Below are 27,679 nucleotides of genomic sequence, written 5' to 3' on the forward strand. Positions count from 1 at the left end.
TCAACACATATAAGCACGATTAAAAAGTTTTTTCTTATTGGTATAAGTATTTTTAAAATTAAATTTTAAGACTTTTTCTTTAGATCAAATATTGAATAATTAACTTAATAGAGTTGCTGTCTAACAGATTTAAATAAAACTATTTCCTTAAAAGAATAATTTGTTCAATTTAAATATTATTATATTATTATTATTTGGCGCAAGGAATTTGAAATTTTATCGCTTTAAGATGACTAAAATTCTGTTAACGTTTAGAATATATTTCTGAATCACGCCCATTAGACTTGACCACAGAAAATTAGGATGACTTGGGATTTGGTTGATTGAGCATATTGTATGCGTACTAAAGATTAGCAATTCATATGTATTCCGATGAATGGATATAGGTGCAACCACGCAGGCAAGTTTCCAACCTCTTGAACATCGCCAATTTGCTGTGTCATACTCGTACCAAAGCTCAAACCACTGAAATCATTTTTGGGCTCTGCTAAACGCCAGTACATAGCCCAATCCAAATAGAAAACAAGAAATCTTAGGCTAACTATAGGATCCGACCTGTAATACTAAGAGAACAGAAAAGAGAAATTCCAATGCCGTATGATCTAGTCTTGTTATTGTGATGCGTAACTGCAAAATAAACATTTGTTTTATTCTAAATCAATCAATTACAAGATCCATTATCTAATAAATCAATCACTCAGTTGACAGAAAAATGCTTTCATTGTTATTTTTCTTTACACGCACAAAAGGAAAGAGAGACAGATCTATTCAACATTGCCACCACAGCATACCGATAACAAAAATATTGTACTCAAATTTAGTATTTAAATACCAAAACTTCTAACTGAAATATCATGCACACAGATTTCAGTCATTAGCCGTTGCTAGTTGCAAGGACAGCAGCTCATCTTCAGGAATGGTCCTAATGTGACAATCTGACTTTGGATAAGAAGCACACAGCAGTGCATACCCACGTTCCACAACATCATCACTAAGCATACCTTCACTTTGGTCAACTGTGCCGCTTATTAGCTTAGCTGGGCAAGTCATGCACACCCCAAGCTTGCAGTCATGAGGCACCGGCAGTCCAGAGTCCAATGCCTTGGATAGTATGGTTTCATCAGGTTCCACCTCCAGCTCTGTAGATTGACCCTCATGTTCAATCAACACTTTGTAAGACCTAACTGTAGTCTTCAAGGATCTGCCTGCTCTGTAGTTGAGTTTAAGGGAAGGAAGTTTGGTGGGCAACAGTTGTTTGGCGAGAGTAAAGGACGGAAATGGAGTGACACAAAGGGTTGCCATGGCTTTTGTGAGGTGGGAAATGAGGGAAGCTTCTGTGACTGGTATTGAAGTGATCTGTGGTTGTTGATAGGATAAGGTTTTGCTTTTTGTTGGTGTAAATAATTTACAATTTAAAAAACAACGGGAAACCCTGTTGACAGTTACTGGCATTGGAAAAAAAATGTAAGGATTGTTATCCTTTCATATATAAAACTTTTTTAATATTAAAAAATTATAAATACACTTGCCATAACTTTATGCAAAAATATCGTTAATGAAACGTTACTATTTTTTATTTAAATATAAATTAAATTATATTTTAATTTTTAAATTTTAAGATAATTAATAAATTTATCATTATATTTTTAAAATTAAATACTTAAATCTCTATATAATTAATTCATCTAAATTAAAAATAATTCATCTAAATTAAAAATCGATTCATCCATAAACATTTCAAATATTTAAAATATTATCATGAAAATTTAAAATCTTTTAATTGAAGCTAAGAATTTTATATTATATAAATTATACTTATTTTTAAATTTAAATCTTTTTAATATAAATAAAAATTTTTATATTATGTAAACTATACTCTTATTTCTAAATTTTAGCGTAATTAACAGATCAATTTATATTTTTAAAATTAAATCTTTAAATCTCTTATATTTAATCCGTCTAAAATTATAATTTTCTTCTATCTATTATAAATTTAGTTCAAAATGAGTGGACGATAAAACTTTTTCTTTTTAAAATATAATTTCTTTGTAAAATACTCTTTATAAAATTTATAATTTATTTAAAAGTTATTTGAGACCACTTAAAAATAGTTAAAATTATAAGTATTTTTTGAAAATTTTAAAATTATAAATATTAAAGTATTTTAATAAATAAAAATTAAAAAATAAAAAGTATTAAAAATTAGTTAAATGAGATATTATAGATAAAAGTTAACGAGAATCAAATATTTTTTAAATAAATAATAAAATATTAAAATATTTAAATTATAATAAATAAATACAAACTGATTATAGAAAAATTTAAGTGTAGAATTTTAAAAGTGCAGAGATTAATCCATTAATTATGTTAAAACTCAATGATTATTTATTCATTTAAAGAGAATAATAAAAATATTTTTATACCTTTAAATGTAGAAATGAACTGAATGAACTTTAATTTAGAGGAACTGATTATAAAAAAATTAAACGTTTAATTTTAAAAGTATAAGAATCGATTTGTTAATTATCTTAAAATTTAAGAATTAAAGTATGATTTATACTTAAATGAATTAAATATATGAGTGAAAATTTTACATAGAACTTATCATAGGTCAAGCCAAAGTACAATTATTTTATTATTTTTTTGTAGGAACTTAAAATTGAATTAATCAGATTAAATTTAATACCTTGACCACTGGATTACGCAAGACTAGACAACTATTTTATGTTAATTTTATATAATATTAACATAAAATGTATGCTAACATAAAAAATGTAAATTATATAAAAAATAGAATAGAAATGCAATTTCTCATGTCATAAATATGAAATTACAATAAATAATCATATTTAATAATTTCCTTACTAAAAAAAAAAACAAAATTCTGAATGCCCATTGGTAGCATTCATATCCCATCTTCCAAACTTGGGCTATGCTAATTTAAGTGACATTTGATCACATCATTTTCACCGTTAACTTGGTCATAAAATCAGGTCAGATACATACCCAAATGTCCCACTTTCAATCCAACCAAATCATTTGGGGCCAAAAATCCAACAAGAATTTTCCATTTTTGATCGCCAAAAATCTTTTCTGCAGCCGCCCGCTCACTCTCTGCCAGCCAATACACAACAGAGCTGCCAACGTTCACATTCTGTACATTGCTATATAAATAAACCTTCGTTCCATCGTTTTCTTTGTTGGTTTTGTCATTGTCTAAGCCTCAAAGATGATATTTTTTTTCCTTTGATACAACTGTTTATAGCTCTTAGTTTCTTTTTTCTCCATTACTTATGTGCATCAATCACTAAAGATTGAGATCATCTGGACTAAACAATTGTAAACCCTTCTCCTTGTTGTCATCAAATTTATTATTTATTGAATGAAACTGAAAAAATAATGTTTTATATATAGCTGCAGAAGTTTTTGTGAATTGGGGTTGAATTAGTGAGAAAATAATTGATTGTTGGCTTTTGTTTCCTTGAATTACAGTAATCTGAAGCAATGGCTGTTGAGAAAAACGAAATCGCTAAAGATGTGACTGAAGTAAGTTGGGAGAATTTCCATCTTCTTTATGAAGACTTATATTCTTTTCCTGATAAATAATGCCTTTTCTTTCTTTTACCCTCACAGTTAATTGGCAAAACTCCATTGGTATATCTCAACAATGTTGTGGATGGTTGTGTTGCTCGTGTTGCTGCTAAACTAGAGATGATGGAGCCATGCTCTAGCGTTAAAGACAGGTATCCAATGCTTTATGTTTCTTGGTTTAGCCCTTATCACTTTGGACTTTGGAGACTATAAGTGCCTTGAAATATAAGTTTTTGTTTGGTTCTGATTCCTGTGGACTGATATGCAGGATTGGTTACAGCATGATTGCTGACGCGGAGGCCAAGGGCCTTATCACACCAGGGCAGGTTAGTATTCGTTTTCAAATGAATTTCACGTTCTTGGTGATAACAGAATTGTGGTTAGTGTAGAAGGAATATTTTGGGGTTTGTTGTGTTGTGGAATTTATAAGTTTTTGAGATTCTGTTGATTTTGACTGCTTTGTGAAATGGTTGCTAAAGAGTGTTCTGATTGAGCCAACAAGTGGAAATACGGGCATAGGATTAGCATTCATGGCTGCTGCCAAGGGATACAGGCTTATCATCACAATGCCTGCATCAATGAGTCTTGAAAGAAGAATTATTCTTCGTGCTTTTGGAGCAGAGTTGGTGCTCACTGATCCTGCTAAAGGCATGAAAGGGGCTATTCAAAAGGCAGAAGAGATTTTGGCCAAGACTCCCAATGCTTATATGCTCCAACAGTTTGAGAATGCTGCCAATCCAAAGGTTTTTTTTTTTCCCACTCAAAACTAGTACTTCAGTTTTGGTGCATGCAGTTGGAGGTTTAGTGTTAGTTGAGTTGTGTCTTTTGTATGGATGCAGGTGCATTATGAAACTACAGGACCAGAGATATGGAAAGGTTCTGGAGAGAAAGTTGATGCCCTTGTTTCAGGAATAGGTACTGGGGGAACCATAACAGGTGCTGGGAAATACCTGAAAGAGCAGAATCCAAATATTAAGGTAGGCTTAACCTCTATTTCAGGTCTGTGCTTTTCTATTGCTCTCAGTTTCTCATTTGTTTTCTTACATTTTTTCTTCAGATATATGGTGTGGAACCAGTTGAAAGCCCTGTTTTATCTGGAGGAAAACCTGGTTAGCTATGTTAAATCGAGTGCATCTCTTGGATAATTCTTTGTCACAGCATGTGTTTTTGCTTCAGGCAGAACTTTCATTTTGCACCATATAGGTTTTGGCATAAATGCATTAACAGAAGAAAGGAATAACGTTTAGTGGGATGATCTGCAAATTGCTTATGGTAATATGCACATCTGATCTTATCTATTGGCTATTTTTCTTTTCTAGGTCCGCATAAGATCCAAGGAATAGGGGCTGGTTTTATCCCAGGAGTTCTGGAAGTAGATATCATCGATGAAGTTGTTCAAGTAAGGCTGAAGATTTCTTGATCCTTCTTAATTCAAAAAGCTTATTAATAATTTGAATATCCCAACTGAATTTGTGCAATATTGCAGATATCAAGTGAGGAATCAATTGAAACTGCAAAGCTTCTTGCCCTAAAAGAAGGTTTACTTGTAAGTTCTCAACTATGGTTTGTAAATATGAACATAATGGTGCGATTATATGTATGTGTATATATATGACATGCATTTGTGGAAGTAGGTGGGAATATCATCTGGTGCTGCCACAGCCGCAGCAGTTAAGATTGCAAAGAGACCAGAGAATGCTGGAAAACTCATAGTTGTAAGTTCCCACTTTTAAGTGTTAGTCATTATGGTAAGGCTTAGCACATGATATTTCAGTAAGAATTTAAAAAAGCAAATTAAAAAGTTGAGGGACATTATTATTATTATCAAATGATCCATGGATAACCAGAACGAGCTGTGCGCAGGTGGTGTTTCCAAGCTTTGGAGAGAGATATCTGTCTTCTGTGCTGTTTGAATCGGTGAGACGTGAAGCTGAAAGTATGACATTTGAGTCCTGAGTGTTCTCTGCGTTTAAACCAATTTCACATTCTTGCAAAGCTTTCAATTGGTATTTAATTTCTAGTTGTTATGTTACTTGTGCTAAATTCCCAACAATGTTAGCTCAAAACCTCAAATTATTAGAGCATTTCCTCTACGAAGTCCATTGAATGCTTTGAGTTATATTATGTTTTTTTTTTAAAAATAAAAATAAAAATTATTTACTCTATGCTTTTAATTTCACGACTAAATTGAAGAAGAAAAAAAATAAATCTGCACTCTCATTTAATATAAATATTATGATGTGTATATTACTTAATATAATAGAGGTATTCGTTTGACTTACATTCTGTAAGTAATATATTATATAAGATAATATAAAGTTATTTTATAAAATAATATATGTAATTAGAAATTCAACTAATATGTAAATTTTCAATTTTAAATTAAAAAATTTAAAGATATCAATTTTAATTAAGTATAAAATCATGCATAGCAAATTTCATTGGCATCAAATTAAGAAATTAAAAATTTTAATATTTATTATCATATATTATTAATAACTAATAATAAACTCACTGTATTATAGTGATGGTGTCAGAAAAATTATTTGAATAAAAAAATCTCAAACATTTGAATAACTCTTATCCAATTTCTATTTATCCAAGAGGAATAATCATTTAAATTAAAAAATTAAATGTTTGATTCTTATCTAACTTTTATCAATCTTCTGAGTTAGATAGAAAGAATTATACAAACATATATTTCATGTTAAATGTTAAAAAAATAATAACAATGGATATGTGAAGATTACATAAAAACTAAAAGTATTATGATCATTCATGTAATACATTATAATAATTCAGATTTAATAATTTGATGGTTCAAAATTTATAAGATTTTATTTAAAGTATTAAAAGCACTATTTGACTTTTTATTATATTTTAGTTATTTATATTTATTTATGTTTTATATAAGATATTTGAATACATAATATTTTATACAATTAATTTTATTAATTCTTTAATTATTTTATATTTTATTATAATCACTATTTTTTATAATAATTTTAATATATATTCTATATAATTATTCATATTAAATGAATAAAAATATATAATATTTATTAATTAGATTATATTTGATATAATTTTAAAAAATTATTAAATCAATAAACTAACACCATTGTCAAATAGTAAAAATGTTTTACATAATATTTTGTTATGGACTTATATATATATTTATATATTTTTTTATAGTAATTTTATTTTATTATCTAAATACCTTTTTACATGATAGTTATCCAATTTTTATAAATATATTTTTAATACTCTATTTATTATTAAAATAAAAATTACAATAAATTTTTGAATAATAAAATTTTTATTATAATATAATAATATACTATATTAAAAAGTTATAGAGTATCAAAAGATTATTACCAATCAATATAATAAATTATATTTATAATATCAAAAAATAAAAAATAAAAAAGTCATATATTAATAGTGATAATAAAAATAAAATTAAAAATATATATAAATTATAAATTTGTACTGTAAATAATTTTTCATATATTTATTGTTATTCACCTAAAAAATAGAAAACACGTAGTATTAATTAATTAATAATATTAATTATAATTTTTTATAGTTTATTTATTATTAAAAATAAAAATAAAATATATATATTAAAGTTTTTACTTTATTGTGATTAATATATTATATTGAAAAAATTAAAAAATCACAAACTAATAGTAATTATAAAAAATTTAAAAAATACAAACTAATAATAAATATACAAATTATAATAATAAATATAATAAATTAATGGACATATTAATTAATAATATTAATAAATATAAAAAATAATTTAAAAATAAAAATAAAATATATTAAGTGTGGTATTTGATATAAATAGATAATTTTAAAAATACCACTTAACATAATTATATAAATTTAAATATAACACTTGTTAATCTCTTCATAATTTATTTTAAATTCAAATATAGATATACAAATGACTATGAATATTATTTAATCAATGAAAGCATTTTCTATTTATTCGATTAAAAATATTTAGAATAAATTAAATTAAACATATATCGTCCACACCTTATTTCATTTTCAAGACTGATCAATAAAAATAGCATGATTAATTGTAAAGTTAACTAAAGTATCATTTTTTGATATAATAAATTACCTCACCAAGTATTTGAAGAGATGGATTTCTTCATTTAAATTTTAATTCTACAATATACATATTAAATTATTTTAAAAAAATAATATACATGTTTTATATCTTAACAAAATTTTGTTAATTATATAATTGAAAATTATAACATAAAAGATATATGATTGCAAGGCTCAATCTTGTCCATGTTTTATCTACGACCATATGTTTGGAATAAAATTTTTTATAAAAATTAAATTGAATTTATTTCTTTAATTATATTTTTTATTAAAATAGAAATATTGATTTTTTTTAATTCACAAAATTTTTACTTTTTAAATAAAATTATGAATAATTTTATTAAAATTTATTTAAATATTTTTTTTGAATTTTTTTTTTTTTAAAAAGTTATTTCAATCTTTCTTAGGCCTTCATTCCGAGCCCAGATGGAAGGCCCATTTGTCCATTGTCCAAGAGGCCTAGACGTAATTCATCTGTCCGTCGTAAGATCAAGACATCTGCCCCTGTTTCTCCCTATGGAAAATTCTAAAATATATTACTCCCAAAAGAAAATTTCTCTGTATAATTAAAAATCCTTTTTTTTTTTTTGTGAGAAACAGTTTAACTTGCAATGAATCATATTTGTGATTCATTCAAGACAAACTGCTGAAGCATATTTGTGATTCATTCAAGACAAACTTATCAGGCACGTCCACAATAAATCTCAAGGATCAAAAGAAACTGTATACTTGTTCGGAAATTTACAGGTATAACTACAAGGTTATCCTTGAAGTTTTATGAGAGATACCTCTACCAAGAATATTAATTAATAGAATAGAAGATCACCAATAATCTCTGCAGGAGCACTGACTACTCTGGAAATGATGAAATCGGCTATTATCTCTAACAATAATTTTTCTGCCAACAATGCCAGAGATAAATTTGAAGGCACTATGACAATCGCCGCAGATCCTAAGGTTTTTGGTAATTCTTATAGGTACTCCAGGCGGGATAGCTATGAGGCCAAAGGCCAGGGCAATCTTCTCGCTGTGGTACCACACTTCTGTGATTTTCTCCTCTTCTTCTAAATCATGAAGTGCATAGTTTGTATCAGGTACGTAGCCAGCTGCCTTCATTTCCATTCTTAGCTTAACTAGCATTGCCTGTATCTCAGAGTTCATTGCATGGGATGTATCCTTTGCTTGGAAGACATGGATCTCATTCTTTGCAGTAAGCCAACTACAACCTGCACCCTTCTTGATCCCAACATCGATCATTTCCTTTCTCACCAGGGTGGCTTCCTCCCACCTGCAATAAGATCCCACGCCTTTGGTTAACAAGTGGGGAAAGGGAAACAGAAAGGGATAGCAAATTTTAGATGCAGTGAAAATAGGTAGCAGTAAATGCAACTCTAAATCTGAAACTCCCACAGGAACTTGAGTTTTATACGCGCAGTTGTGGAGATTACTTTATGAGGTCAAGTAAAACAGATAGCTTTTCATACTAAAATTTTCATTCTTCATTAAAATCCTTTATTTTTATATCTCCTAGCTCCCAAGTCTATCCAGTGATGCTAGGATTACAGGTCCACAAAATTTAGAATCTAAAACATTTAAATCAAATACAGTTAATCCACAATTTAGGATTAAGCCATGTATTCATTATCCGGGGAGTACAAAAAGATAAGGAGATGACAGAATTATCTTGAAAATAAAATGCTCATGTTCTTGAAACTATAACTTGAGGGAACTGATCAGATCAGCTAAAACATCTTACCTCCCAGCAGCAGCAAACATATTTGAAAGCAGCACATGGTTGCCAGAATCTTTTGGATCAAGTTCAAATAAGTTACTTGCAGCAATTTTTCCCAGTTCTGGCTTCCCATGCATCCTACAAGCATTTAAAAGAGCTCCCCACACCTCAATTGTTGGACGTATAGGCATTTTCTTTACGAACTCATAGGCATTTTCTACCATCCCAGCCCGCCCTAACAAATCCACAATACAAGCATAATGCTCTGACCCCGGTTCAATCATGTACCTGTCTCTCATTGACTTGAATACCTCCATGCCCAATTCAACCGCACCTCCCCTACTACAAGCTGATAATATACACACCATGGTCACATAGTTTGGAGCCACCTCAGATTTCATTTCTTCGAACAATCTGATGGCCATGTCAGCATGTCCTTGGTGTGTGTACCCGCCAATCATTGCATTCCACGTAACCATATTCCGTTCGGGCATCTCATGAAAGGCTCTCTCAGCATCCTCAATGCTCCCACATTTGCCATACATGTCAACAAGGGCGGTGCCAACAAAAATATCAACTTCCATGCATGCTTTCACAGCAAGTGCATGAACTGATCGTCCCAATTCAAGTCCTGCAAGCCCTGCACAAGCACTGATAACACTAGAAACCATATAATCTGTTGGCTGAACTCCTTCTCTCCTACCCTTCAAGAAAAACACACAAGCCTTTTCTTCCTCCCCATTCTGCTCACAAGCAGCCACCATGGAGCACCACGAAACAGCATTCCTCTTCTCCATCCCACCAAATACCATCTCTGCCAATCTAACCTCCCTGCACTTACCATAAAAATCAATAAGCCCATTTGAGACAGAAACATCCGCCTCAAAGCCACTTTGAATCACAAACCCGTGCAACTGTCTCCCAAGGTCCAAATACAACGGATCAGCACATGCGTTTAGAAACGCACAGAACGTTATGGAGTCAGGCTCTCCACCCGCTCGACGAAACTCTACAAAGGCGTTGACAGCATTTATAAGCTTCCCATCAAGCACCGCATTAGAAATATACGCATTCCACGTAACGACATTTCTCTCAGGCAGTTCATCAAATAGTTTCTGCGCTTCATGTTTAAGCCCTGTTTTGGAATACATATCAAACGCACTGCATCCAACAAAGACATCGTATATTTGCCCAAACTTAACCGCAATCGCATGCACCTGTTTTCCTATGAAGGGTAACCGAAGTGAAGCAGACGCTTTAAACGCGCTAGGAAAAGTGAAATCGTTGGGTTGAATATTTTCGCGGCGCATGTTAAAAAATTGGAGTAGGGCAGACGAGAAATGACCATTTTGAACGGCGCCGGAGATGAGGGCAGTCCAGGTGACGACAGAGCGAGTTGGGGTGAGTTGGAGGACGATGTTGGCCGTGTTCGGAAGGTCGAGTTTGGAATACATGTTGATCAGGTGGTTGGCGAGAAAGGGAGAGAGTGGATATTGAAGGGTCTTGATGGTCTGGGCATGGGTGGCTCGGCCAAGGAGGGAGGAGCGAATTTTGACTGCAGATTCGAGAAGGGAGGCGAGTGAATTGGGTGTGAGAGAAGGCATGGCTAGTTGCAGTCATGGTTTGTCGTGGTAGCGCCAAAAATGAATCTCGAAGCATTTTGAAACTTGAGAAAATGATAGATATTCATACAAGGATGGGCTTTGTGCACGAGACCTTAGGCCTTGGTGAGGAGAACGGGAACCCATTGTTTGTAGGACATGCGTCGAGAAATTACTGAGTGCTGACCAGACCCAAAAGAAACACTTTCCCTGCATGTTCGCCGAGTCTTTCTCTAATAGCGCCACGATGCCAACTTTCTCTCGCCTTTTTCTTCACACCTATAAATACATAACCATCCATCACCTTTGTCTCTGCTGTCTCGTTCTCTCTGAGAGGAAGAGGATTTTCTCTAGGAGACGGGGAGCTGAACCACAGGCCAACGAACTTTTTCAGGGGCAGAACTATTATTCTTAAATTATGGAACCCATCTACAAAAACAACCGTGTTACCGTTCAAAAGCCAGAGGCTGTCTCTCATCTCCGAGAGGGTATTGCATTGCTTTTTTCCCGATGGAATGGACTTCAAATGGCTATCCAAAATGAGTGGGGTGGCCACGATTCCCTCCAGAAATCCCACCAGCTCGCCACCGATGTCTTGTCTTGGTTCGCTCAATCTAGAGGTATAAATTTGATTCCTCATTTTTTTCTTTACGTTGCATTAATTGGTTTATGTCGCGTTTAATGGTTATATATGTATAATGTAATTGCAGGACCACTTTATGTTGAAGATTTGGAGAATTTGCTTCATGAAAACTTGCTGCTTTCTTTCAACACAGAGATTGAGGACGGCAGCATTGAGGAGGTTTATACATATTCTCTTCCCCATTCATCAAGTTCCTCTCTGAACTTATTATCCATTTCTTGAATAAGGAATTGTGTCATGCATTTTTTTTATAGCTACTTATTATTTGTTAAGATATTGATTATGATCTTGTGAAAACTAATTCACTTTTAGAAAACCTTTCATATGACGGACATGTTGTTTCTAAGACTTTCGAAGTCATTGTTATGTTGGTACAATGGAGGGTGATGGCTTATTCATCTGACAATATGGATTTGCCATCATGCATTAGTTTACTCTTTCTCGGATAAGAAGAGATGTTTGTTGTAGCTCCAGAATGATATCTGTTGGCTTATATTGTGCATGTCTCTAGTAATATCTTGATGGTTTGATGCTACTTTCAAATAGTTGCATTCCTTGAAATGTAAGCAGCCGTCTTTTAAATTTCTTCTGCTCATGGAATTTCATCCAGTTTGGCAACTCTAATTTCAATGTCCAGATACTGTTTATTATGCATTTTCATGTATTTCTGCTCAAGCTTGTCCATTTCTACTAATGAATGATTTCAACTCTGAGCAGGTTGCAGAACAACTGATAATGATGCATGAAGAATACTTGCACAGAAATCATCAGACAAAATGTTGAGTTGCCCAAGAGTTTGAGTTAAAAAGGCTTATCAAGATTCATGCCCAAGATTTTTTCATCTGCAGGGTTGTTCTGTTCTGCTATAATTCTTATTAGGCTTCATTGTCAACAGACAAGCAAGTACAAGCGTTTATGCCTGTGATTGCACATCTTTGTAATTAGTGTGTATTAGTGATGTACAATAATGTAAGAAGTAACTGCATTCCTAATTGTTCCTACAGAAACCTTCTTTTATTGAAGAGAACATTATGGAAAACCATTACTGGTAGTTGTTCATACAAATTTCAGTCTATTCTGTATGACATCCTTTTCTTGGCTATTAATTGAGTGCCCTTCCTGTCTCTATGCTGTGATTGAGGCAACTATATATTTTGAGTTTCAACTTGGAATAAATTTGACTTCATAATCGGGCGTAGGAACATTTGGAGAACACTGTGAATCAAATTGAGGTTCTAAATTTGGAGAACATTTGGACTGATGATGGTCGATGGATGTGAATTGCATGTTGAAGTTCTAAATTTTTCGTTCCAAAGCAAAATTATTATTGTATTTTAAAAAATTAAAATTTTAATTTTAATTTTAATTCCCCTTTCGTATTTAAGCAATTAAATTTTTAAATATAAGAATTTAAATTTTAAATTGTCATTCTTAATTAAATAGTAAGATTTTAAATTCAGCCATTTAATATGGAAGCTTAGCAAAAGTTTCCAAGTAATGTTGTGGTTTTGATTTTGTACAACAAACTTCCATTGATAGCATAACTAGATAAATTTGGAACAAATTACAGCTGAACAATAGATTATTTTATTTAAAATAATATTTTAGATATATTTTATAATTATATTTTAGATATTTTTTATAATTATGTTTTAGAATGTAAATAAGTAAAACATCCCAAAAATTAAAATATTCAAACCTTATTTATATTATTAATATTTATACTCGATTATTATTATTCAAATAAAATTTAAATTTATTTAATTTCATATATTTTAATTAATAATTTATATAAAAAATATTTTTTATTAATAATTTTTATTTAAAAATTTAATATTTTTTAAAAATATTTAAATTTTAAATAAAAAATATAAAAAAATTATAAATATTATTAAAAATATATATTTTTATATTAAATTAATTATTCATATAAACTGATTTGAAGGGTGGATATCGATTAATAAAATTTACATTTAATCAGAATGAGTATTATTTTTTAAATTTAATTTTAAATTAAATTTAATTATAACTATTTAAATTTATTCTATTAAAATTTGATTGGATTAAATATTCAAACATATCAATTAATATTATTAAAAAAATTATAAAATAAAGTATTCTAATAAGGCAATTATATTTTATGAAAATTATAAAAAAAAATCATGCAGTTTTTTTTTTAAAAAACAACAATTATATTTTTATATATGTCCATTCTTTTTATACTCGTGTAACTAACTTGTTAATTTAAACGCGTAAATATCCAATTCCTCGGAGAAATTTCTTCGAAGAGTGGGACAAAATCCTAAGGAAATTTTTTTTTTCTTAAAGAGTTTATATTTATTTTGACTTGTTGGTATTAAACAAAGAGAGTTGAATTTTAACTGTCGTGCAAACACTCACCAATGAGCGCGTGAGAGTAGTAGCAAGTAAGAACACCTTTCGGATGTTTAATTGGGGACCTTGCAACAAGGGATGGATTGGATTGGATTGGATTTGAGATCCATGCCCAAAGGTCAAGACCGACAATTCATCCTCCCACTGTCCATTTCTTGGCATCCGTCCCCTTCATCCTCGTCTATACTAGTTCTCCTTCTACCTGCCTTCTTTATTAGCTTTACAGTGTCTCCATTTCTTGTCAATTACAGTGTCTGCTTCAGTCAAAGAGCTGTAGTGTATTTTATTTTTTCTATCTTTTCTTCATGATGTTGATTCCGCTTTCCATGCCTTCAATTTTCATCTTCTATGATTTATCTCTCCAACTTCATAACTATGTTTTCTCTTTTACTTATCCTTTCTTTTTTTGCAGGTAAAGGGATTTTTGTTCGTGACTCGTTATGTCTGACTCCGACCCATTTCACATTTTCTCAGATCAAGTGGAAGAGTATGCTACTCCAGAGTAAGATTTTTTTATTTTCCCTTTCTTAGATTTACCCATTTTCCCTTTCTTAGATTTACCTAGTTCTTCTTAATTGTTAGAAAATTTCAGCTTTCGTTGGTGTAATAGAACGAAACCCAGCATGTGATTCATTAGCTAGATTGGATTTTATGTGAATATTGACACTTCTTTATTTCTGGAATGGGAGATGTAGATGATACACAAGTGTAGGGAATATTTAATTTACAACTGCTTACAGAGTAATTAGGTTATGTATATCCTGAAACTAGTGAAGATTTTAGTTATATTACTCGATTTTTTTTTTCTCGGAATATTACTCGATTGTTGCATTCTCTTTAAAGTTTATTTATTTTCTTTCTTTCTTTTTTTTTCTAATATCATAGTGGCTACGGCTCACCGGTCTCAATGGGTGGTCAGCAGAATGAGCAATTCGAGCTGAATGAACAATTTGTGCAGACTGATCAAATCGTGCAGAGTGATCAAATTTTGCAAAATGATGTCCCTAGTGAAAATAACGGTGGCACGCATCATGAGGAGCATAACTTGCTGTGGCCAGTTCTACCTGGTGATTCTGGAGAGGGCTTGCCATATGCTCCTATTGATTGGCCAGTTCCTGGTGATGTTTGGACCTGGAGGGTAGGAAAAAGGTTCAACTCTTTTGGCTATTTCCAAGATAGATTCCTCTATCTTCCAAATCGTCTTGGAAAACAATCTTTTGCTAGTAAGACTGCAGTTGCAAATTATATTCAATCACAATTCCAAGGTGCTGATGTTGATGCATTCTTTGCATCCTTTGCTTGGAAGATCCCTGTAAATATTCAAGCTTTAGCAAAAGGTTTGTTTAAACTTTTTTACTCTATTCACTAATATTTCTATCTTGCCAGCTTGGTCTTAGGATTTGCAGTTGCTGCTTCTCAGCATGCTTGCTTGGGCTAAATTTTGATCAGTCTCTTGTTGATTTTTTTTTTTTTTTCATTTCTTGTTGAATTTCTTCTGTGAACCTAGGGAAGGACTTCCGGTTCATAGCTCTTGAGAGAGGGAAAGTTTTTGCTGTGGGGAGGCTTTTGTTTATTTTTATGTGTTTTGTTCATATGTTGTTTTCCATTAGCATTATTTGTTTAGAGTTTTGACTAGTATTCTTATGATACAGAGAAGCCTGCCTTCCCTATTTCGGAGAACCCTCTGCAGGATGAAAAAGTGGGAGGTCAAGAAGAAAAGAAAGAAGAGAATCTTCATTTTGGCCGGGGAAAAAGAAATAGGAATGTAGCATCCACTCCCAAACAAGCAAATCAAAATGGAGCAACATCATCAACTACACCCAAGAGAAAAAAACAGAGTGGAGCTAAAAAATCCCCCGCACCTAAACGATCCAAAACTAAACCATCAAACACTCCTAAGCGGACAAGACAGAATGCAGCTACATTATCATCCACAGCTAAGCGGAAAACTAGACATTCTTCTAAACTGTCTGTCCCCCGTGATCAAGAAGGTGGTGTACTTAGCACACAGGAATTAACAGTTGATCCCATTCCAGAGGATTTTGATAACTATCTCAACTCTCTGGAAGGCATGCTTACCCAGCCTGTCTCCGAAATCCAGTTACTCTCTTCAGCAAGCATGGATTCTTATATAGCGCAGAATGAAATGGCAGAAGCTCGAACCATGCTTTCTTCTCTTCTTGTTATGGATTTCCCATCATTGGTCTCAACCAACAAAATTTCCGAACTTACATCCCTGGCATCCAAACTTCGAAAGGATCCTAGATTGAATGCTGAGCAACTTGTTAAATTGAAGTTGATTGAAGAAATTTCATCATTCAGTGAGGTTTTTATGGAGAGCAGGGAAATAATAGAGCAGGTTAACGAATTCTTTGCGACCCTTGAAGGTAAAAAGGCCAGGGTTACATCTTTGAAGAATGAGTATAATGAACTGAAGGAAAAGGCAGACCAGCTGCAATCACAGGTGGATTCAAGCATATTGACCGTGCAAGAAATTGACATTCAAATCGCTCTACTTCAATCCAGGCGAGCTGAGCTTACTGATGAAATTGAGGCTGACAAGGCAGCAAAGGTTGGGGTAGCATATGCTCAAAAGGTGGCGGCAAATGCAATTCCAAAAATTGTGCATGAAATTCAGCAATCCAACTCCAGAATTCCAGAATTGGAGATGAAAAAGACAAATGCAGTGAAGCGTGAATCTGAAATTCTGGCAAAATTTGCCCCTCTAGAAGGTCTTTCTTTTTAGGCAATTTCTTTAGAGCTTTGTTTTTTATATATATGTCAAACCTGTTTATTGCAATTAACTTCGGTTGCATGGTTGGATAGCTTATCGTTTATTTCTTTAAGATGCCCTCGGAGGCCATGTAAGTTCAGCATTTATAATGTAGTAACTTACATTTGATAAGTAAAGACCTATGGTTTGGTTAGATGCTATGAATTTATGGCATTAGTAGTCACTTTTTTTCTATCATCAAATATTAGTAATGTGATAGAAAATATTTAACATATTTTTATATATTTTCAAATTTAATAATTTACGTAATCCTTATTTTTTTACTCTGCCAAATTGAAGAAATCATCGAAATTTCCTTAAAAGATAAACAGACACTGAAGGTCGCCATGAAAATTTGGGGACCAAATCAGAGCCACACGCATGCCTACTTATATTTATCTACTCCAACTGGGTGAGGTTGTGCATCAGTCTTAATATTAGACATAGACTGACATGGAAGTGGAAGGTTCCCAATCTCTGGTGGCGATAGAAAACGATATCACAGTGATGGTGGTGAAGAAATACAACTCCCCTTGTTTAGTTGCACCAAGAAGACATTGAAAGTTAGATACGGACATTTAGGACTTAGTAGGAGAGTTTGATCTTTTAGATTTATCAGATGAAAGATGAGTTTTCAGCTAAGTAAGACTTAAATATGGTTCATGTTTTTTTATAAGTGAATATTCTGCACTGGATTGGATCACAACTCTACAAGGTTACTGATAATTCTAAAATTAATCCTTGCTGCTGCTTTTTTTCTCAAATGATCGACATGAAAGCTCAAAATACATTTATTCAAAAAAAAAATAGAAAATACATTTTTAAATTATTAGATTTCCATGGGAAAAAGTATAAATATATGCCAATTAAATTTGGGAAGTTTCTTTGAAAAAAAAAAAAAAAGAAGAAGAAGAAGAAATTTATAACTCAAAAGGCTTATTTAGGAAAGGGGAGAGCGTAGATAACATAGTCAGAGGCTTTAATTAATTAAATTGGAGATGGTAAATCATATAAGTATTTAGGGAAAATAGCCGTAGACATTCAATAATGCAATAATTTTGAAGAATACCATATACCTATTTTCTTGCGTTACCATTGCCTTGGATTTTTTTTTTATGTTAAAACTAACATTTGATCCAAAACTGACTAATTGAAAATCTCAAATTAGTTTTATCATTTTGTTCTCAGGAAATTCCTAGCCTGTAGTAGCAGCAGCAATCGTACAAGTTGTAAAGGAAGATGCGCTTGGTGAATCACAGCCACAAGCAATAGAAATTCCTTTTACATTGAAAAACGTTAAAAAGTTGAGGCTCGTAGTGATGGAAGATTTCAATAATAATAAAAAAAATCATTTTCTTTCCCTTATAATAGCAATAATTTTACCGTTTCCGTAGACTTCTTTTCCCTACCACCACGACCCTAGATTCTCATCGTAACATACAGATTGTTATTGTAATAAACGGATGGTTAAGGCTACGCCCTATGGACATTGAAATATAACGAAATGCAAAATAGAGGTTGCTTAGGACCCGGCCCGACAGAGGCCACTCAAGGGAAGAGCTAACTCAGATAAGCTACTTTAATTAAGAAACTGTTTGTTAGTGATCATCGATTATGGGATGGAGAATCATTCCTATTTAAGAGATTTATAGAGAATTTTGAATAGTTACTGCTGGGTCAATAGAATTTGGTTCAAATAAAAAAATTAATCAAATTAAATTAATTTAAAATTTTAATTTAATTTTTTATTCATTTCATTTCGATTCAGTTTGATTTTTAATTTCAAAAATTATCGTTATTTCGATTCGATTTGATTTTAATAAAAAAAAATTAAAAAAATTGAATCGAATCAATTAATGATAATAGTATATTCTTTTCAATACTGTAGAAAAATTAGATCATACTAAAGTTAAAATATTTTAATTAAATTTTAAAATATTAAAAATAAAGTTTGAAAATAAAAAAATTATTAAAATTTCAAACCGAACTAAATAGAATCAAATCAGACTAATTTGATTCTATTCTGACTAAAATCAATTCGATTATCATAAATATTAAAATTTTAATTTTCAATTTATTCAGTTCGGTTTGATTTTAAATCAAATCGACTGATTGCGTCTCCGCGTCATTCTCTTCGTATCATTCTTCTCGCGCGATGGTAGAGGTCCATTCCCTTTTGTACCCCCTTGCCTTGTGGTCCTTCTCTTTAGCTTTTCCTCGGCCATTAGAGCTAGTTGATAGGCCACTTTCCTGCATCGAGATTTCATCTTGGATTTCTAACTTCAAACCTTATCAAACAAGGGATTCTTCGTTGAATTCGTTCAAGCCATTGCGAATAAACAATTAGTAGAATTTCGCAACTATAAGGAGTAGGTGTTGTGTTCGGTTCTAAGAATGTTAAAGTTTTTCAAGAGGTTCAAAGAGCGAAGGAACCACTAAGAAGAGAAATTATTTAGGGAAATCTATAATTTAGTCTTTAAATATTATCATTATTAACAAGTCAGTTTCTACATTTTTAAAAATCTATTCTAATGTCATTATTTTTTCTCTCTGTCAACAAAATAGTTATTCCGTCTATTTCTGCCATTAAAAATATAGCAAAAGATCAAATTACCCCTCTCCTCCTCCTCCTCCTCCTCCTCCTCCTCCTCCTCCTCCTCCTCCTCCTCCTCCTCCTCCTCCTCCTCTGGTTCTTCTTTTTCTTCTTATTCTTTGATTCTTCTTTGATTTTTTTTTTATTCTTCTTCTTTAAGGAGGAGATGAAGATTTTTCTTCTTATTCTTCTTTTTCTTCTTCATCACCATAATCTTCTTCTCTTTTTTATGCTTCTTCTTTTTTTTCTTTTCCTTCATCATCATCATTATCTTCTTCTTCTTTTTCCTTCTTTTTTAAGGAAGAGAAGGAGGAGGAGAGACTATTTGATGGAAAGAAACAATAAAGACGTTTTAATAGATCTTTAAAAATGTAGGGACTGAATTGTTAATAATAGCAATATTAAGGACTATATAAGAGATTTTATTTGAGGGCAAAATTATATTTAAATTTTTTTTTCTCTCATCCTTTATCTATTTTTAACGGAAAAAATGATAGAAAAACTATTTCGTTGACGAAAAAAAAAAGTTAAGAACGTTTTAATAGGTTTTTAAAAATGTAGGGACTGACTTGTTAATAATGACAATATTTAAGGACTAAAATGTAAATCTCTCAATTATTAAAATAAAAATATCTGATGCCCTTCCTTGGAATTATCTGGGTGAGATTCGTGTTGCAGAGGAAAAAAAACTCAAACTTCATTTACAATACCGTGGGCACGCTCTGGTCGAGACTGCCACTTGGTCCTGAGATGGATTAAAGAAGAGTAGGGAACCTCTCGCTCGTTTTTAGAATTCGACATCAAGAACTATTTTCACTGGTTTTCTTTTTTCCTGGCTTCCGGGATTGCAAAGTCTTAGTCTTAGTTTGATGCTCCGGCTTCTTCCTTACGTCCTATGTCACCGGAAGTCAGAATAGAAGATACCATGCTTTCCCACTGAGACTAGTATTTCCCACTAAGACTAGTAGATTCTTGTCTTTAACACTAGATCCTATCTTCATACACTGTGCCTTTTTAATACCTATATAAACTGCCGCTTTCAGATTATGATATGGAAGTCGATCCTGACGAGTGCTCGGATCTATCGGATCTATTATAACATACCCATGAAGCCGCTCAACGGATTTTTTGGACTTTGAATTAATGCAAAAATAATTTTTTGTGCAATCTAGTATATTCCTATCTTATTTGGAGACTACTTTATGCAATTATCCAATTGGTAGGACCAAGAGAAAGGAGTGGCTCCTTCATGCCCATGTCTAATGTCGCTCAAGCGCAGTAGTGACATCTTGGATCGGTTGTGAAAGAAGGAGCTGCATTTGATTCCGATCCTGCATTACTGTCTTGCTAGCCATTTCGCATAGCAAGTCTGGTGGGCATCAAGTCTTTCACAATCCCTATTTCCGGAGGTCAGGGCAGCCTAAACTCGCTTGTCTTTTTTTTTTTTTTTCTCACTGTTCTTACAAGGAGGTAGCTTGCCTGAGCCTGCCTTGCATACTGATTTCCATAGGTTCTTTGAGAAGTTCATCTTTTGCAGCTGATAAAGAAAGGCAACTGGAATTTAAAAATTCTTTTGAGAACTAGAACCTACAGTGGCTTTTTGACGGTAGAGTTGGGGCGGCTTGCTGTAGGAGGATTTTCTGAAACTAAAAAAAGCTGTTGATTACTCGGATTGGTTCTCGCGTCTCTGTGCCCCGCTCGGTTCAAGTTTTCATCGATTGGGTGGATCTATATGCTCCGGAAGGTCAGCACATCTATTTTGGATACAATGAATGGTGATTCAATATAGATTCTACATCTTGAAATCAGACTAATTTTAAAGCAATTTTGTGATAATAAATGCACCAATTGCAATACAATATATATTTGTAATTCACTAGTTACTTCAAATGCTCTCTAAACTTTTAAAAAAAATTGAAAGTTATTTGTATTCCTCGAAAACCCCACCCACATCACCGTTTAATGTTTCTTAACCCACTCAATTTAACTAAAATTATCAAACCTACTTTACCTTTTAAAATAATTCCAAAAAATCATGTTTCTATAAATAAAATTATAGTATAAAATTTTTAATGTAAAATTAAATAATTATTTAAAAATAAAATCATATTTACAATTTAAATATATAATACATTTTTAAATGTATTTTTAACAACTTTTATTATAAAAGATATTAATAAATTTTAAAATAAATGTTTTACCTATTAATAATTGAATACGCTTTTCATATTTCTCATCTTTTAAAAATTTATATTTCTTAAAAAGAAAAAATGTTTTTCCACCAGCACCACAAGTGTTCCAAACAAAGGCAGAGTTTATCACCTTGACGTGTCATTTTAAAGAAGAAAATGTGGGAGTTATCCTAATCAAAGCTGCCTTGAGCATTTAAAAGTAATAAATCCTAATGGTAGGCTTTCATTTATCAAAACTCCAATCAATCTAGTACTTTGTGAGCCGCAATTCTCACTAATTTCTAAAGGCTTTAGAGTGATGAAAAGAATCTAGGAAACGAAGGCTTTATGCATAATGAAGGGTATGCAACCTCAGCAAATCACTTTCGACCTCTTTTAAAAGAAAACCATATTCTCTTTGACATGCAAAAAGAGAAGGGGAGGGTCCATTTATCAGTATCAAAGCATATTACCCTAACTTTACAGACCACCCAAGTTGGTGATCTTGCTCATTATCATACATTCTGTCAAGTATACAGTAATTCCTTTCAAGTTTAGAACAGATCCAAAGGCTTATAATGGCAGACTAAGAAGCTGTCTGTCAGGCCATTCTTCAGCAAAAGAAATCAACTGTTTAAATAATGAGTTAAAGTTTTCGAGCAGAAACAAATTCTATAGATACCAACACTTCACAGCAATCATCAGCGGGAAACACAATGTCAACAGTTCAGCTAGTTTACCTCAACATCATAATTCTGAATTGGTTCAAAAGAATGTTAGGGAGAACTATTAGAAGCATAAAACTAGGAAACAAAATGAGCCGAAGATATCACAACTCCTTGAAGGCTGTTTAGGCAATAAAACGGGGAACTCTCATAAAAAGATCTGTCGCAACTCATATACACATATAAGATGGAATAGACTACAAGGCCTCTAAAAATAATATGATGTACCAGTTCATTGCCAAAAACTTGAAAGGCTAGCAGGCATCTTTGAAGTGCCAAACTAGAAGACAGATGTAAGACTTAATCCAAGAAACGGAAAACAGAACTGAAGCATGTCAAACACTATCATTTTCTAGAACTTGCATGATTAGAGACATAGCCAAGGAATTCTTGCCAATCTGCTCCATTTCTGAACCAGAAGACGCGGGAGATTAAACCAATTGTTAAATTTTACATGACAAGGAACCCAAGAACACCAAACAACATTATTCAATTAAGGATAAAACAAGTACATGTCTAAGTTGAAATTTCAATTATCTATGATCTAAACTATTTCACATCTCCATCACAGCTTCCATTATTATGCTCCTCTCATTCCCTATCTATAACCTTATAAAAGACGAGTAATTTTGAAGAAAAAGACCCAATAGAAAATCCTCACATGCCAAAACATATAAACCCACTATCCAATTTCAATCTTCAATACCATACTCGTTATGCAAAAAATTAAAGAGAACTCGTTTCATTCAATGACAAAAGCAGACATTTAAAACCTAATCCCAACCACCACAACCTTAAAAACTAGCTTCCACAACATCATTTAAAGTAAAGAACAAAAGCGAAAAGCTAGAGAGCAGTAATTATTATTATCCCTGTACAAGCACAAGAGTAGCATTGTTATTATTTCCCATACCTCCTCTAAACTCCCTATTATTATCATTTCCTTCCCTCTCCAGTTCATCTCCCTTGGGCACCGTTACAATCAACTCTCCGTCTGTTAGAACCGCGCTGGCGAGCTCCGGCCGCGTTGATTCGGGCAGCCTGAACCTCCACATATCCAATTCCAAATCATCCAATGAGGATAATTCTAGATACCCAATTGGCCTAACCACAATTTTAGTGACCCCAGGATAGATTTCAATCGCATGAGCTCTCAAGTCCCCTATATTATCGGTTTCCGCCACGAATCGGAAGCAATCAGGATTTTCCTCAATCGATACATCGGCATCCGACCGGAAAGGGAGCTCCAAGACCCGGCTGAAGATGTGTGGTAGCCTCCTTAGCTTCTTGTGAGAAGATGGGTCCCCCTGATGGCCGGTGGTATTGTTGATGTAGTATTGAATTGTTATGTTGTTTCTTTTCTTGGGCAATGGATGCACCTTCATGGTTGCTTGATTTTGATTGTGGTGGTGGTTATTTGCGAGAGAACAAGAAATGGAGCAGGACTGGGCTACAATTAATAGCAGCAGGATAAGGATTCCCCGGAGATAAAAGATGGGTAAGTTTGGTAGCTGGTGGGAATCAAAATCTTTGAAAGGATTCTGCTTGATGAATGGAAAAGGCGAAATAATGGTCATAAAGAAATAAAAAAGGAAAATTGAAAAACGAATGGTGTCGCTTCTTGGTTGAAATTGAGAAGAACCAAAGCCAAAAATCGATCACAGCCCTAGGCCTGAAAGGGTAATGAGAGTTGAAGACAGGGTTATATTTGCGAAACTAAACGCTGCTGTGCGTGCTTTTGAAATTTGATTGATAGTTGTTCGTGTGTGTACCAGATTGGCATATAAAATAGAAAATAATTTTAGAGGATGAGAAAAATAACACTAAAAACAAAGAGGTATCGTTCATGAAATCTCCTTTGTGAGTGCAGAGTGGAATGTAGGAATCACCGGAGAGATAATAAAAAGAAATTGAGTTAGGTTTTGCCCCTTTTCCCTCAAAAAATTACAATGAATGCCATTTTTCTTTGGGGGAATTCTTTTTATTAAAAAAAAATAGAGAAAGAAAAGAAAGAGATGCTATAAATCTTGCGGCTTGAGATAAATAAAAAGAAAATTTGAACAACGCTCATTTGTATTGTAGGTGCTTGGTATTTAAGACACATCTTCCTCGAAAGAAAATTGGGTTTTTGTTTTTTTTCCAACCCAAACACGGTAAAGGAAGGTTACGTGCAAGTTGCAAATATCCACCACCATTTCCTTTTCTAATTACTATCAAAGCACATACAAATAATTGACATAAAATTTCTTTAACCTAATACTTCAATAAGTATTATCTATTTTAAAATGGTAAAATAACTAGGCTTTTTTATTTACCAAACTAAAACAAAATATTAAAGTCATAATAATTTTTCTTTTTAAAAAATTTTTAACGTATAAAAAATAAGCACAAAGTATATCACTTACTGCTGCATAAAAACATTCTATTTTTGTCGCCATTAGAAAACCAGCCCCGACAAAATTAGTTCACTTAGTAATGATGCCGATTTTTTATCGATAAATATTTGATTATGTTGGAAAGTATTTTTAAAATCATTGATCTTAAATGAATTAGGTTAAATAAATTCATATAAAAAATACCCTTAATGAAAAAAAAAAAAAACCTAGTTAATGTAATCTATAAGGTTTAAAAATCCCAATTACTACTCGTGGGTCTCTTTCTAGTTGTTATACTTATAATATTACTGCCGAAGATACCAAGTCCAATGTGGATCGAGGATTGTGGAGTGTTGACCATGGAATTAATGCCATCTCAACATTAAAGGATCAGCTAGTTATATTTGTCCTGAATATGGTTTTTGTCAAACACGTGCGGTAGGGTCATAAATGATGCTGGCGATAGTTTCTGCTTCCTTTCCTTTCCATGTTCGATGGTTGATCCCCGGAGTGCCCTTATAAGAATGCAATTTAACGGAAATCACCCTCTGTTAGCAAGCCATGGAAGTCAAGGCGAAAAGGGCCAAATAGCAAGTTGCATATCCAATGTTAGGAAGTTTGCTTGCCTCAAGACCCACAGCACACAAGCAAACGCGTTGGGAGGAAAGGAAAATCCAGAGTTGGCCTACCCAAGACTTGATAGTCTGAAAATGTGCCTTCATCACGTTATGAATCCACACGCAACAGACCTGATTGACACAAATTTCTAGTCAAAAGTTGGCAAAAGTCAGCGCCTATAACCTTCTCAAGAATTCTGATCTTGGCAAAAAGGTTAGCAATTTTTGGGAACATTTTTAAGGAACTGCTTCAGACACAGGATCAGTGGCCTCAAAATGGCCGCAAATTTGGGCAACAGCATGCTCCACTTCATAAATCAAGCATTGCCTACACCCTGATTCCTCAAATGTTCGGCACGACCAACGAACATCGTGCTTCTTCCTCATTTGAAGCTACGTCATTACAATATTGCAACATTAGTCCAACTCCCATAGTTCCACCACCAAGATGTTAAGCTGCCTAATAGACATTCAGAACAACAAATTGCTAACTGACAATTTACATTTCCAATTTGCAGCAACTCCCCTTTCTTGTTTCCCAGTAGATATTCTTCAAGTTTAAACTTGTTGCTGTCATGCTGGTTTCAAGTCTTAATGATTCATTGTGGAGGAGCATCTGATGCCTATGTGATGGTGAGAGATCTTCCGTGGCTAGAGGTATATGCTATAGCAGGTGTGCTCGACAGCTTGAGGTTCTAGTGCCATGGATCTACTCCACAGGCGCCATGGAACTAAAATGGAGGGTCTTCCATTGCATCAGCACCAGGGTTCATCTAGAACGATAGGAGATATCAAATAATATGATTATTTTTTCACTGGTATATTTGATAGAGAGGCTCGTTTCATATTCCAGCTAAACACAATTTTAATCACTGAAGGATAAATGAAGAAAAGCATCTCCTCCCCTGCCTTTTCTAAAGTACAAGTGCACAAGCAAATAATAGGAAATAACCACAGTTAAAAAGCTTAGCAAAGAACCCCTTTATTACCATTATTTTAATTAGAAACACCAACACTTTAAGATGCTGAGGTACTTGCTTTCCGTGAAAAGAGTTCCTAATTAATCAGGTTCTTCACATATCAATACTATCATTTCATTACTAGCCATATTATGTTCCATAATGTTGAGCGTAGAAAGCTGTTCAATTAACTTGTGCGTGGTGGCAATTCCTGGTTCTCAATGAGCTCAATTTGTAACTTGGCATGTGTCAATCACTGAACAATCCCAAAAGCTAGGGACTACTTCCTAATGCATGTTAAGTAATTGATGAACAGCAAGTTTTAACACCATATGGTAGAAATGCCATAGAGAAAGGCATGGAAAATTGCTATACTTCACAACTCTTCCAGTAAGAAAGGGGCCACAGCAAGCGCTTGTTGGGTTTTTAGTGCTAAAAAAAAGTATTTGGCTTTTTGATTTTAACTCAAACTTATTTGCATAGGGGTTTGACCGCCTAAAAAGAATATTTGGCTTTTTGGCAAGCTAACCGTCCCAACTCTTTGACAAATAAGTTTGAGTCAAACCCAAAAAGCTAAATATTTTTTTTTTTTAGCACCAAAACCCCTAACAAGCTCCCACAGCAAACTCAGTACTGCCAATCTGGAATAAGTGAAATCTGGTTTGCTATGAGTAGTCTTTTAATTTCTTGCGCAATCCACATCTTTGCTATTTGTGCAGAATATATTATGAAAATTATTTACATGAAAGGACTGAAATCAAACCTGACTAAATCAGGTATTCAGGTTAATCTACATGTGTCACATCAACAAAATTAGGAATATGATTGTCCAGCGTATCTCTAGTTTTTGGGCAACCATCATTGGTTTCACAATGATTGCAACTAGGTATAGTCATGCTTATATTCATATAGAAAAGTAATTACTGGAACATCCTTTGACTCAACACGAGCCTTGCTACTTGTCGAAAAATGTGTGAATCACTCTGAATCGGCTGTCACTCTTCCTTTGACCATGAGCAATATTATCCCCAAAATACATTTTGATAACACCATCTCAATATTGGTCTACCGGAGTTTGGGCCATCAAACACTTACATTTATTCATTGTCCAAGGATCATCCTGATGTTTCATAAAACTGTCAATGAAACATCCATTCATCACCAAGTAAAAATTCAATGAAGTACAGATACGAAAAATTGGAAGGGAATAGGAATATTAGAGACAGCTGGGAGAACAGGGTACTTTATGCCTAAACAAGGGCTGCTTTATGATAAAGTGAGAGATAATGCAGGGAAGAAAAAAAGTTGCTCCTTTTTCTAACAATTGAAAGGAAATTGATGGGAGGGCAAAAACAACATAAGAAACACCACAATCAC

The 27,679-nt window shown here is 32.9% G+C and overlaps 6 protein-coding genes and 1 long non-coding RNA gene across 9 annotated transcripts; 4 read left to right on the top strand and 3 right to left on the bottom strand.

Moving 5' to 3' along the window:
• Positions 1 to 628: 628 nt before the first annotated feature.
• LOC110601232 (ferredoxin C 1, chloroplastic) lies at positions 629 to 1,382 on the bottom strand. Its single transcript, XM_021738295.2, has one exon. It carries the CDS (start codon positions 1,300 to 1,302, stop codon positions 868 to 870), a length of 435 nt encoding a protein of 144 aa, XP_021593987.1. The 5' UTR covers positions 1,303 to 1,382; the 3' UTR covers positions 629 to 867.
• Positions 1,383 to 3,137: 1,755 nt separating this feature from the next.
• On the top strand, positions 3,138 to 5,724 carry LOC110601187 (cysteine synthase). 2 transcript variants are annotated; one of them, XM_043950954.1, is made up of 11 exons: positions 3,138 to 3,156; positions 3,493 to 3,546; positions 3,634 to 3,743; positions 3,860 to 3,917; positions 4,071 to 4,334; positions 4,431 to 4,568; positions 4,649 to 4,700; positions 4,911 to 4,990; positions 5,078 to 5,137; positions 5,226 to 5,306; positions 5,455 to 5,724. In XM_043950954.1, exons 2-11 carry the CDS (start codon positions 3,505 to 3,507, stop codon positions 5,545 to 5,547), a joined length of 978 nt encoding a protein of 325 aa, XP_043806889.1. In that variant the 5' UTR covers positions 3,138 to 3,156; positions 3,493 to 3,504; the 3' UTR covers positions 5,548 to 5,724. The 2 variants fall into 2 exon arrangements, with proteins under 2 accessions (XP_043806889.1, XP_021593925.1); XM_021738233.2 differs by lacking the exon at positions 3,138 to 3,156 and adding an exon at positions 3,181 to 3,339.
• A 2,662-nt stretch (positions 5,725 to 8,386) lies between these two features.
• LOC110601127 (pentatricopeptide repeat-containing protein At4g14850) lies at positions 8,387 to 11,423 on the bottom strand. Its single transcript, XM_021738146.2, has 2 exons — positions 9,476 to 11,423; positions 8,387 to 9,007 (listed from the first exon to the last, which is right to left on the bottom strand). Exons 1-2 carry the CDS (start codon positions 11,053 to 11,055, stop codon positions 8,542 to 8,544), a joined length of 2,046 nt encoding a protein of 681 aa, XP_021593838.1. The 5' UTR covers positions 11,056 to 11,423; the 3' UTR covers positions 8,387 to 8,541.
• Positions 11,424 to 11,470: 47 nt separating this feature from the next.
• LOC110601129 (pre-rRNA-processing protein TSR2 homolog) lies at positions 11,471 to 12,740 on the top strand. Its single transcript, XM_021738147.2, has 3 exons — positions 11,471 to 11,672; positions 11,763 to 11,854; positions 12,413 to 12,740. The coding sequence occupies exons 1-3, from the start codon at positions 11,471 to 11,473 to the stop codon at positions 12,476 to 12,478; spliced, it is 360 nt and encodes a 119-aa protein (XP_021593839.1). The 3' UTR covers positions 12,479 to 12,740.
• Positions 12,741 to 14,183: 1,443 nt separating this feature from the next.
• On the top strand, positions 14,184 to 17,021 carry LOC110601846. Of its 2 annotated transcripts, none has more exons than XM_021739198.2 (4): positions 14,184 to 14,367; positions 14,502 to 14,591; positions 14,975 to 15,426; positions 15,742 to 17,021. In XM_021739198.2, the coding sequence occupies exons 2-4, from the start codon at positions 14,530 to 14,532 to the stop codon at positions 16,833 to 16,835; spliced, it is 1,608 nt and encodes a 535-aa protein (XP_021594890.1). In that variant the 5' UTR covers positions 14,184 to 14,367; positions 14,502 to 14,529; the 3' UTR covers positions 16,836 to 17,021. The 2 variants fall into 2 exon arrangements, with proteins under 2 accessions (XP_021594890.1, XP_021594889.1); XM_021739197.2 differs by having other exon boundaries at positions 14,184 to 14,362.
• Positions 17,022 to 20,125: 3,104 nt separating this feature from the next.
• Positions 20,126 to 21,379, top strand: LOC110602595. The gene is made up of 2 exons (XR_002485994.2): positions 20,126 to 20,864; positions 20,966 to 21,379. It is a non-coding gene; the product is annotated as an uncharacterized LOC110602595 (long non-coding RNA).
• A 1,686-nt stretch (positions 21,380 to 23,065) lies between these two features.
• Positions 23,066 to 24,412, bottom strand: LOC110600784. The gene has a single exon (XM_021737651.2). The coding sequence runs from the start codon at positions 23,926 to 23,928 to the stop codon at positions 23,218 to 23,220; it is 711 nt and encodes a 236-aa protein (XP_021593343.1). The 5' UTR covers positions 23,929 to 24,412; the 3' UTR covers positions 23,066 to 23,217.
• Between the last annotated feature and the right edge of the window lie 3,267 nt (positions 24,413 to 27,679).

This window comes from Manihot esculenta, chromosome 15 (assembly GCF_001659605.2).
Source record: "Manihot esculenta cultivar AM560-2 chromosome 15, M.esculenta_v8, whole genome shotgun sequence".
NCBI classification, from domain to species: domain Eukaryota; kingdom Viridiplantae; phylum Streptophyta; class Magnoliopsida; order Malpighiales; family Euphorbiaceae; genus Manihot; species Manihot esculenta.